This window comes from Mustela nivalis (assembly GCF_964662115.1).
Source record: "Mustela nivalis genome assembly, chromosome: 11".
NCBI classification, from domain to species: Eukaryota; Metazoa; Chordata; class Mammalia; order Carnivora; family Mustelidae; genus Mustela; species Mustela nivalis.
The window spans coordinates 27,861,457-27,874,169 of record NC_139030.1 but is presented as its reverse complement, the minus strand read 5'-3'; the positions used below and the strand labels follow the sequence as shown (position 1 = coordinate 27,874,169).

Sequence of the window (12,713 nt, the reverse complement as noted above, 5' to 3'; positions counted from 1 at the left end):
TCCTCTTTGAAAGAGGACTCTACTTTAACCATCCTACAAAATAAGTAGTAGCCAGGCTTTTAAAAGCTTCTTCCTCCTCGCTGCCCCCACCCCCACTCCACCATAAGGAAACAAATAAGACATCTCAGATTCCTTAAGACCACCACTTTTTTTTTTTTTTTTTAAATCTGTGACCCAATTGGTGATTAGCCACCTACATTTTCCTACATCTAGAGATGTAGGAAAATCTTAAACATGTCATACTTTCTTATTCATACTGAAAGGCGGTGCAGCAAAATTTGCCTCTTTAGCATAAAGATTATCTTGAGATGAAGGCATCTGAAAAACAGCACATATAGGGATGTTTCTTCAGAATTTTCCCATCTGCCTCAAGACGGGTCCTTCAAAGGAACTCAACTACCATCAATCCCTTCCTCAGCAATTTCGTCAACCATAGAAGATTGACTCCTGTCCCCAGAGAGGAGCCCAGAGTCGAGACCACACCCAGAAGATTTTGTCACAAACCATCACATCTTCAAAGTGCTTTTTATCCTTTCTAAAAATCATTTATTCTCCTTTTAAAGTGGCCTATATCCTCCTCCCCTACCCCTATCAAGATGACATGTAAGTTCTCAAATCTCAAGGATTTCTTTTTTTTTTTTTTTTTTGTAATCACTCCCCCCCCCCCCACCCAGGAAGCCCTCATGCTCATGATATTAATAATTAATAAGGAGTAATTATTAATTCTTGTTAATCTATGTCTTGTCAGTTTATTTTATAGGTCAGTTGTTGAATTGGGGGGGTAGAGGGAGCATTTTTTCTTCCCAGAATACACTTTTAAATATTTGACAGAGAAAGATCACAAGTAGGCAGAGAGGCAGGTAGAGAGAGAGGAGGAAGCAGGCTCTTCGCTGAGCAGAGAGCCCGATGTGGGGCTCGATCCCAGGATCCTGGGATCATGACCTGAGCTGAAAGCAGAAGCTTTAACCCACTGAACCACCCAGGTGCCTGAATACACTTTGTTTTTTAAAGAAAAACATCAACTGAATGAGACAGCGGTGTCTCAAGAGCGTAAGAGCACGCCTGCCCACACACACACTGCCATCAAGTCAGTTGCTGCCCGCTAACCATGTAGCTTGTTCCTAACATGTAATTCAGTGGGCTATTTTCTTATTAAGTAAGCCTACCTAAAGTCACATAGGGCTTAGAAACATCCCTATAAAGACACAACTGGGTCAAGTTTTTGCTCCTATGAAAAGAAAGAAAACCATTTATCAAATAGATAAGACACACAGAAGACCTAAAATATTGTGGTTGTATCTTAGGGACATGATATACACTTCTCAGCTTACAATGTGCTCTTCAGAATGGAGGTATCTTCCTCTTCTATCCCATCTTTCCAATGTATTATTAGTCCATGTTATTTTTCTTTAAATAATCTGGGCCACTAATAAATCCATAATATATAAATATGTAGTATTAAATGTTCTAAAAAAATTCTGGCAAACTCACAGACCCCTATTAATGTTATTTCTGACTGTTATAACCTCATTTGGCTGGTAATTAACTATTATATATCAAATGAGTCAAATCACCATGACATTTTTCTATTTCAGAATGTCAAAAAATCGAAATATTGTTATTGCACAAATTTAATTCTTCCTAGTAAAGTAATCTACTTAAGAAACCACACAGTTGCAAGATAACAATAATAAGCATTTAAAAACCCACAGAAGTGCTTTATTTTCATTGCTCTGTCTTAAATAAGTTAAAAAGGTTTAGAAGAAATCATTAAGCACCAAAAATATTTCTAAGTATGCCTCTGTTCTTGACTTTCCTCTAGCGTAAGTAATCAAAGTTGGTAGCTGTATGAATTCTAAAATCAGGCTACCCTATGGTCAGTAACAGTTTATTTTGTAGATAGGTAGGTAGTATGGCTGTGATAGGACATAAAAGATAGAGACAAGGACATTAACAGCCATGAGCCAAGTGGTAGTTCTTACTTTACATGGCTTGGATGGCCAGTCAGACTTGTTATCAATATCCCAGAAAAATATCTAACTTAGTCAAAGGATAGTCTGATTTTTATGTTACTGTCAAGATTATGAATTTCTAATTTTTTTTCCTGTTAAGCAATTCACTTCAGTTTGCATTGGTGTATTTATTAACTGTGTAGCTCTCTTGGACTCAGTCCTTCTCAAAATCTTCCACTGGTTAAGAAGAGAGAAAGGCACTGGCCTGATTTGGTTATCAGCTAAGAGGCAGGGCAGACATGGGGCTGGAGAAGGTGAAGAGGATAGGTAATCAGGAACGCTCACCACAATAATGGGAGGCCCTGCATCTAGAAGCAAACCAACATGTGAGAGGATATTTAGCACAAAAACAAAAGCAATATTCAAAAAGGGAAGTCAAGGGAACAACAGCCCTTCCACAGTGGCAAGATTATTACTTTAAACTAAAAGCATGTGAACAGCCAGCGGCCTAAGAAAGAAACACTCCTTGACTTAAGGAGACTCTTCTGAAAATACAGCTGCCATTAGCCCACTCACAGATGGAAAGTGACTCAACACCAGGAGGTGCAAATTCAGATGCCAGCCATCTCCCTCTTGGGGAGCTTCCAGCCAGGAAAGATACGCCCATTATTATCAGAATGAAAAGGCCCAGTAGAACTTTCTATACTTCCGACTGAAGTGCTAAAACTGCCCAAAGGGGGTTAAACTGGTATATAAACCCTTACCCTTAGTGATTGAGTGAATCACTTTTTTGTAGAGTACTTCTGCATGCCCATGAAAGAAACTTGGGTTAGCTATCTCTTATCGATGAATCCACAGGCCCTCAATGAATAGAATGTAAACTGATAGAGGAAGTTTTCCTCCCAACAGAACCTTAGCTGGAAAAGGCCAGAGAAAAAAATTTAAGCTAACAATTTAGGACCAAGGAAATAATGAACAAACACTTTTGAGATCAAAGATGGACAGTGGGATAGAACCCCATTATTCTGACCTTGTCCCTCAAACACCACTGACATCAACAAGGAGACAGGGGGTGTGACACTGACTGGGCCCACCACCACTGAAAGCAAGAAGACTAAATAAAACTAAGCAAAGATAAAATAAAACTAACTAGAAGCTCTCTGATCTTTTTCTCAGAATCTTTTAAATGTAGTTTACATTGCCTGAAGCATTAATATGCACCTCTTTACTGAATCATTTGTCTAATGAAAAATCAGTAGAAGGCATTAAGATTCTCTAATTTTCTATTGTCACAAGGTAAAATGTAAAATTGGAAGTTAACAACAATAGAAGGGTGTTATGACAGAGAGGCACTCTCCTGGAATATAACTTTAAAGTCTCAAAAATAATCAACCGGTCTAACAAACCAAGGTAATCACAAAGAGATGAATAAGATAGCAGGGCATCCTTTTTAAATGCCTAAAGGATAAAAATGCACAGCCTTGCTGAATGAATATCCAAAAGGCAAGGACACACTCTAAAGTTCAAATTCAATCTAATTCTCTGCTCTCTTTTATATTAAGGCCAAAAATGAATATTAACCATTTTTATTAAGTATGACCCTCATTTTTTAAACACTAAAACCTGCTAGTGCAAAATGCTTCCAAATGTGCTGATATTTATTTTTCAATTTATGCATGCAAGTTATGCAGATACAGTTATAACAGGCTTAATAAATTATATAAACCTCTATGATTTTTGCATTGAGGTACAAATTTATATTCTTAACCACTGAAATTAACAACTTTGCAGTGTAATCTAATGCCTGTGGTAGTAATCATTAGCACAGTCAATGTAAAATAAACCTTAAAAGAGGTACTATTCCCAATATGAAAGACCAGAGGCATGAAAACCGAAGAATTAGAAGACATTTGGAGTTTGAATAAGAGCCAAATGTCTTGTTCAGAGTTCTTATCTGATTTAGTTTCATTTTCCTGCATTCATGTTTTTCTGACCTTCGGGTTTGGCTTCCTCCTTGTGTCTATTTTCAGATTTTAATATTCAGGACATATTTTTAAACTATTTCTACTCATTTTTACTATTTTTTTTTCTTTTTTTAAAAATTCAAGCAAAATGGACATATCGAGTTCACCTGCTTCAGGTGTACACTATAGTGATGCAACAGTTCTATGCATTCCTCTGTACTCACCGTGCAGTGTACTCTTAATCCCCTTCACCTTTTCGCCACCCCCTACCACCTCCCTTCTGGTAGCCATCAGTGTGTTGTTCTCTTTAGTTGAGTCTTTTTTTTTTTTTTGTCCTCCTTTTTTTCTCTTTGTCCATTTGTTTTGTTTCTTAAGTTCCAGAAATGAGTGGAATCATGGTACTTAACTTTCTCTGACTGACTTATTTCACTTAGCATTACACTATCTAGATTCATCCATGCTGTTGCAGATGGCAAGATTCCATTCTTTTTTATGGCTGAGTAATACATGTGCATATATATACATACACCCCACATCTTCTCTGTTGATCTGTGGATGGACACGTGGCTTGGTTCTGTATCTTGGCTATGGTACAACATGCTGCAATAAACACAGATGTGCATACACCTTTTCGAATTAGTGCTTTTGTTTTGTCTGGGCAAGTATCCAGGAGTGGAACTGCTAGATCACATGGTAGCTCTATTTTTAATTTCTTGAGGAATGTACATACTGTTTTCCACAGAAGCTGCATCAGTTTGCATTCCCAGCATCAGTTACACAGTGGTCCTTTCTCTCCACATTCTTGCCAACATTTGGTATTTCTTGTGTTTTTTATTTTAGCCATTCTGATAGGTATGAGGTAATCTCTCACTGTGGTTTTGATGTGCGTTTCCCTTATGATTAGGGATGTTGAGCACGTTTTCATGTGTCTTATTTTTAATATTTTAAATAAAATAATTAATTTTTAATAGTTAAAAGTTTTTCTTAAATATTTCCAGTTCCAGCTTTATTAGTAACTACTGAGGAATGATAAAAAGCACATAAAATTAAGTTATTTTCCTAAAGGGATTTATAATATAGTTGAGAATATGAAGCTAATGAAAACAGATACCTCTCAACATCCCCCAGCAGTGATTATTAATACAATGGGCAGCTGGGGAGAGACTATCAGCAGGGTTGAAAGGGTTGGGATTAGGGACGGTCTGCAGGGGAACAGAGAAGCAGGGAATGTGAGGAGTTTCTTAGGTGGAAGAGTGAAAGTGAACAGAAATGATGGAGAAAAAAAAGGATTTAAGATTTCAGATTCTTGCGTGGTTGGAGCAAGAACTTGCTCCAACTTTTAACTTTTAGCTATTAAAAATTAATTATTTTATTTAAAATATTAAAAATAAGACATATGAAAATGTGCTCAACATCCCTAATCATAAGGGAAACGCACATCAAAACCACAGTGAGAGATTACCTCATACCTATCAGAATGGCTAAAATAAAAAACACAAGAAACCTGTTTAGCTAAGCCCAAATGGAGCAACTTCTCAATAAGCACATTCAGTTTGGGGAGGACAGGTGGTACCTTCTGCTCCACTAATCTTTTTCTTCCCCTCAACTATTTTAATTTTCTTATTTATAAAAATTGGTGTCATGAAGTTTAGCAAGAACAACTCATGAAAACATAGAATTAAATTCTAAATCTTAACTCCTTTATTAGTCACTAAATAAAATATAATGATTATGTATGATTTAGATGTATCAGCTTGGGGGAAGGGCCTATTTTTTCTAATACTTTGAAAGTTTTACTTTTGAATCTGTCACTAACTTACGTCATCAATAAAATGAGAACACACTGAATAACATGACTCCTAAGATTTCTCTACATCCTAAACTTCTAGGAGCGTACTGTACTCCTTTCCAAATAACAGGCAACCTAGAGTGATTTTTAGTTATTAATGATTTGAAGGGATACATGCAAACTGTTTATAGCAGCATTTATCAACAGTAGCCAGTTAGGGAAAGAGCCCAAATGTCCATCAACTGATGAATGGATAAAGAAGATGTGATGTGTGTGTGTGTGTGTGTGTGTGTGCGTGTGTGTATTATACAATGGAATATTACCCAGCCATCAAAAGGAATGAAATCTTGCCATTTGAAATGATGTGGATGGAACTAAAGAATATTATGCTAAGCGAAATAATCAGAGAAATACCATATAATTTCATTCATATGTGGAATTTAAGAAACAAAACAAATGGACATCGGAGGAAAAAAAGAGAAGCAAACCAAGAAACAGACTCTTAACTACAGAGAACAAACTGTGGGTTGTTGGAGGGGAAGTGGGTGGGGGATGGGGTAACATGGTGATGGGGATTAGGGAGGGCAATTTTTGTGACGAGCACTGGGTGCTGATGAACCACTAAATTCTACTCCAGAAACCAATATTGCACAGCACATTAATTGGAATTAAAATAAAAATTTGGAGGAAAAAAAAATAAAGTTCTTGTATGAGATGTCAAATGATAGATTTTGAAATAATACTTACATTTTGGCCCACTTATCTAGTTCTTCTTCCAGATATGTTTTAACCATTTTTGGCTGAAGGCCAAGAGAATTTCCCAAGAAATAGATGGCGTTTTCATCTTTATTCACTAAAGATAAATCAACTGAAACAGAAAGAAATGAAAAAAGTGCTTATTCAATTCATTAAACTTTCATTTGGCATTGCTAATCCAGTACAACTAATTAATATAACTAACACCGATAAGGATAATAAATAACTTATAATTCCTCCCAAGGATAACATCAAGTTTTCAGAAAAATAATTCTTTCACACTTAAATTTTAAAATTTTTATCTACAGAGACTTTTGTTGAGATCTCTTACTTATTGTGCGCCAAGAGGAAATCTAAATTAGCAACTATTCCTAATCACAAACAAACGAAGGTAACAGAAAAAAGTTAGAAACGGAATTTTTATAGAAAGTGTTTCATCAGCCCATCTAGTCATACTAGCAGGTTACCAGAGTCTAGGCACATTCTAAACCTCTGTAATAAATGGTGTTGTAGATAAGGCAAATAAAAAATATCTAAATGAGTATTTACATATCTGAAGTAGATATACTGAATTTGTACATATTTTTCACTCTGTATCTCTATACACATAATATTAATATATATACAGGTAGATTGTTCTCTGTATCTACGTCTTATTCAAATAAATCAGAATTTTGGTGATTTGTCTATCTTACAACTCTCTGTTGACAACAACAAATGCAGTTTTATTAGCAAACCAATCCATGTTTGAAGACAAAACATGTTCCGTGCGTGTCAGCCCCATCAATGACCCAGCATGAGGAGTCAATTACCCAGACTCTGCTCCTATTGTCTTGTCTTTTTCCTTCACTGCTCACGGCTTTTACAGACAAATACATAGAGGGCTGCTTATATTTTGAAAGTCATTTTTAAAGTATGTTCAGTATGGAAGAAAAGCAGAATTGTAAACTAAATTATCTTGTCCCTTGCCACTACATTCCTCTAACTTGGTTAACTTGTTTGTTTAAAAAGTCTCAAAGCCCATCAAATGGTATTATGTGAGAATTCAATTGGTCTTATGTAATGTGACAGAACAGAGTAACCAGAAAATGTATTTTATAAACTCCGCAAGAATAAAGAGATCACTTACCACTCTCCACCTTAGTCCCACTGGATCTGTGTAACATGAAAGATAAGTAGCCCCGGCTTGTCTCATGCCAGAAAAATGGTTAAGTTATTAAAAACTGTTCTTGGCAGTGTTGGGGGTGCAGGGCTGCACACACTAAACCAAAATATAGCACCTTGACATACTGAGTATTTTAAGCTGAGGGAATTTAAGAAACTGCATGTGTAAGAAAGACTTTTCCACCATGCCCTAAGCAGGTCATAAAACCCTCATGTGAGAGGTGCCCTCCCTACACGTCTTCATCTCCAAGACACCGAGAGGAAGGCAAGAAAATAGGCCTTAACTGTTTCCCCCAGTTTACTACACTCAGTTCATATCCTCTGTTATCTTGTCATATTTTTCCCATTAATGTCAACTCTTCATCAAACCTAGCATTAAAAATTCAGGTTTAATTGCTTCTTTGGGTCTTCATTTCCTTTTGAAGTCTCCCCTCTCACGTAAAACTCGTATTTTAAAATAAAAATTATATGCTTTTATCTTGTTAATTTGTATTTTGTTACAGACTTTTGGCCTAGCACTCAGAAAGGTAGAGGACAAAGTTTTCCTTTTTCCCTAGAGCCGAGTAGCATGTTAACAGAAAACAAGGGAGAGGCCTCCAAGGGTTGAAGGAAAAGCATGTGAACCAAGTTAATGCAACTGCTTTCCATAGGACTGAGAGAATCAAAGAATATAGCCTCTCCAGCTGGCTCCACTGAAGATCCCAGGCCTGCCAAAAGAGGCTTTGCGGGTGTGTTTGGGGACCAGGTAAGAGACTGGTGGGAAGGAGAGGCGGCTGCTGGGGAAGCCACCCGCCCTCTACTGGCCATAGAGGCTCGGGTAAGGGGGACCAAAAGAGTTCATCTTTACTTCACAAACCTCATCCTTGGGTCAACACACCTCCAAATATTTGCAGACCCCTAGGAAGAGAGAAGGCAAATCCCTAAATGAAGGAATGACGATTTTCCATCCAATCTGGCAGGCGTCTAATTTGATTCCATTCTTTAAAAATGCAAAACTATACCATTTGTATACCTCCAGTGTGGGATTGCAAATTATACTCGTTATTGTATATTTTAACTGATGTCACATGACTCAAATTTGAACTAAGTTATTTAAATAAGTATAGTAACCCAGGCCATTAGGAAGATATTAATGTCTTTTTAACTGCACCAAATCAAAGATCCTCCTTCTCCTAGTGATCTCTCATTCCTCCTAACTCTAAGAAACATTGGGAACTAGTTTATTTTACCATTGGATTCTGTAGAATAAATTATGAATTCACCTGCCCTTCAAACAAGTTTTACTTAAGATACATTCCTCTACCTGTGTGCTATCTCCTAGAGGTCCTAGACTTGTAGGTAGCGCGTTCTCTCTCTCTCAAAACTGCAGTAATGGTTTGTTTTCTTGGGAGGAAATGGAGCCAACTCCCCACTGAGCAGGGATCCTGATGCCAGGCTCAGTCCCAGGACCCCGGGATCTTGATCTGAGCAGAAGGCAGACGCTTAACTGACTGAGCCACCTAGGCACCCCAGAACATTCTATCTTTTGACAACTTCTTTAAAGCATATTGAGGATTTGATGTTCTGCCAAAATACGTATTTTAGTAATGATGGCATTCATAGTTCTCTTAAGTAGGAGTTGCCAATTTGCACATATTCTTTTGAAATTTCTCAATATTCCTTTTGGTTTTCTCTCTTACTTCAGTGGCCTTTTCACAAAGGACTTTAGTGGCTTACTGTACTCTCTCCCTTTTCAAAATAAACTTTTGTTGTATTAACACATGTCATTTTGGTGGGTCCCAAATTCTGGTTAAGTCATAATGCCTCAGGACTATAACTCCCCACCCACCAAATTCTCTTCTTTTAGTGTCTCTGTTTCTTTTTTTCAGGAAGATCTTTCTCCCATTAGAGTAGGCTCCATCGCGTTTTAGGGATGAAAATGTTAAGTGTCTCAGTGCCTTCCTCTTGATCCACACCACCCTAGTCTACTACTCTGAGAATCAAAACACTGAGAGGTATCATGACTGATGTCCCCTGTGATTTTTGTGTCCAGACCAGATCATTTGCTACATATGCTCATTTTGTCCCCTTGTAGGCAGTATCCCCAAGCGGCGACCTTTTCTAGTCAGGGCAAGGCAAGCTTTTTCTGTAAAGAGCCAGAAAGTAAATACACGTGGGCCATACAATCTGTTCCGATGACCCATTCCTGTCACTAAAACATAAAAATATATACACAAATAAATGTGACTGCCCTCTCACAGAACGTTATTACAAAAAAATGTTTTCTGATCGTGGTTTGAATGGTCATTCTCCAAATTCTAGCACAGATTGGGCATGTTGAAAGAGTGCATGATGAATTTCCATTACAGTCAAGTCTCCATCTCCTGTAAATACCCTTTGAGCCAGAAACATCTGCTTCCTGTTGAGACGCAGAAACTGAAGGGACCCCATAGAAAAAGCCATTTTTTTTTTTCCTTTTGCTCCAGCTTGTTATTGCTAGGACCTGCACCCCCATCCCACTTTACACATGCCTTGCAATGCAAATAGCACAGGTCCTTGTTAAAGGACCAAGACATAATGCTAACTTTGGAGTCTTCAAGCACAATAACATTAATTATTATTAATTATTAATTATTATTAATTATTAACATTGATGTTCTCTAAGACCACAGACTCCAAATACCTTGATACCAAGAACCCTGACTTCAGGGAATAAATTCCTTATGAAAAGGACACCTGGACCCTGTCTGTCCTTTTTCTATTTCTTGGATGCTTAAGTTCACATGCACCAGACCATAATACCAATAAAAATCCTAGACTCAAAGCAAAAACAAGACTCATGCTCTTTTCCTTCCTGAGTCTCCAGAATGCACTGTCCACATTTCTCTTATGTATTACATATCTTCAGTAAACTCTTTTACTTCCTATTAGCTCATGTTTGATTTCCATCCTGCAAGAAGTCAAGACCCTCTTGGCTAGTCCTTTTCTTGGGGTCCTCCAACAGACCTGCATGGATCACTGTTACAAATCCTTTGTATCAGTTTGCTAGGGCTTCTGTAACAAAATCCCAGAAACTGAATGGTTTAACAATAGAAATGTATTATCTCCATAGTGCTGGAAACTAGAATTCCAAATCTAGGTGTTGGCAATTTGCCCATCTGAAGGCCATGAAGGGTGGGTCCTAGGTTTCTCAACGTGACATGTCAATGCCTCCGTTCATGTCCACACATGTTCTCCCCACATCATGTCTGTATACATTTCTGTCTGTCTCTTTAGTTCTCTGTCTTAAATAGTTCACATCTTATATAGTTCACATCCTTACCCTAATGACCTCAGTTAACCTTGAGTAAGGGACAGGTGGGGTTAGGTAGGGAGAAACAGATAGGGGGCTATGAGTCAGGCTCACAGAAATCCCAAAAATGTGGAGCTGGGAGAAACCAGAAATAGGGGAACAAATTAGCCCTAGGCCTGTGAGGTCTTTTTTTTTTTTTTATGATAATCATCTGTGACCAACAAAGAATAACCAGACTCCCTAGGAGGTAAGCCATAGAAGGCAGTATCACTAGTCTTTGTTCAATGGTGATAACAAAAGATTATGTTAAAAGGATTCTATTTATTTATTTGACAGAGAAAGACACAGCAGAGATGGAACACAAGCAGGGGGCAAGGGGGAGGGAGAAGGGGCTCAATCCCTGGACCCCGGGATCATGACCTGAGCCAAAGGTAGACACCCAATGGCTGAGCTGTTCAGGTGCCCCAGGTTAAAGGGATTTAAGTTCACTGGTTAGCTTTCTACAAAAGACCAACCCTAAAGCCCCTCAAGGCAACCCTGCTGGGATCCCTCTCACTCTTGAGAGCTTTTTCTGTATCTTTACTCAATAAACTTCTATGGCTTTACCCACTCTCCTTTATCCACAAGATTCACTCTTGGAGTCCGTCAGACCAGAACCTAACTCTCTCGCTTCCCACGACAAAAGACTCCATTCTCCAAACTGGGTCACATTTTGTGGTACTAAGTGTTAGAACGTCAACATATTCTCTTTTAGGAGACACAGTTCAACTCATGACATCCTCCTTAAAGGTACATCTGGTTAAAACAGGCCTCACTCACCTCTCACCTCAGTCAGGCATTAAATCAACGGTGATGGTCATTTGTCTGAAAGCCTCCTTTCTTCTTAAAGGTTGCTGTACTAGAGCTCATGATTCTGGAAATCACTAGATTCCTTCTGAGTAACATTTTACAGCAGCAAAAATGTCCATCACTCTAGACCTCATGTTCTTACTTTTTTAGTTTATTTATATGTTCTAAGATGAACCCAGGAACAGTTTCATTTTTGCTTCTTAAATATAAATCAAAAGTTCAACATCACTTTGGATTTCAAATTTCTCTCATCCTCAGCTCAGGGCTGATCTAATTTAAAAAGTTTGAAACAAACAATACGTTTATTGTGTGTGTGGGTTTTTTTTTTTTTTTTCCCCCTTGTTCCTCATTGCTGTTACCTTCAATCCCTCCAGTGGAATGAGGAAAAAAAAAAAAAGACTCAGGAAAACATTAACCTGGCTTCAGTGCTTTTATATTATTAGCAGCTCTTTCCCTTAGAACATACTTTTTGTGGGTCCTTTACAAATTCTTTCTCACTGGAGTCCTGTGCACTCTAGCTAATAACTTTGATCCTACCCGCTACCACTACCTCCCACCTCTTGATGTCATGTGTCAAGATTTCTTTCTGCTAATGTTACCATAAATCTTTTCCCAGGTAGGGTCTTCTTGAAGTGATTTAAATTCTGCTACTTTGCAGTAGGGCTCACTTAACTGAAAAGAAATATGCCCCCTTATTACAGTAATTGATGGTATGTTAATGAAGCTACTTTAAAATTTGAGTTTTAACTATTCTAAAGTCTTCAGTAAAGTTGCCTTCCACAAATAAATGTACTTTGCATGTTTGAAGCATCCAATTAATACTATCAAATTTGGCCAAATATTAATCCAATTGCAAATACATTGTTGGATACCAGTACCAGCTGTTTTCTTTTAAAGAGATAAGCTATTATTTATTTTAAAATTATTCATATGTGAGTATAATACTTTTTAAACTAGTTGTGATAATC

The 12,713-nt window shown here is 37.6% G+C and overlaps 1 protein-coding gene across 4 annotated transcripts in view; it reads right to left on the bottom strand.

Moving 5' to 3' along the window:
* Positions 1–12,713, bottom strand: part of KYNU (kynureninase) — a 134,333-nt gene that overhangs the window by 82,565 nt on the left and 39,055 nt on the right. For all 4 annotated transcript variants that reach the window (XM_082689356.1, XM_082689354.1, XM_082689353.1 and 1 more), the window contains one exon: positions 6,453–6,573. In XM_082689356.1, the coding sequence (XP_082545482.1) occupies positions 6,453–6,573 (121 nt within the window). The remainder of the gene's footprint in view (positions 1–6,452; positions 6,574–12,713) is intronic.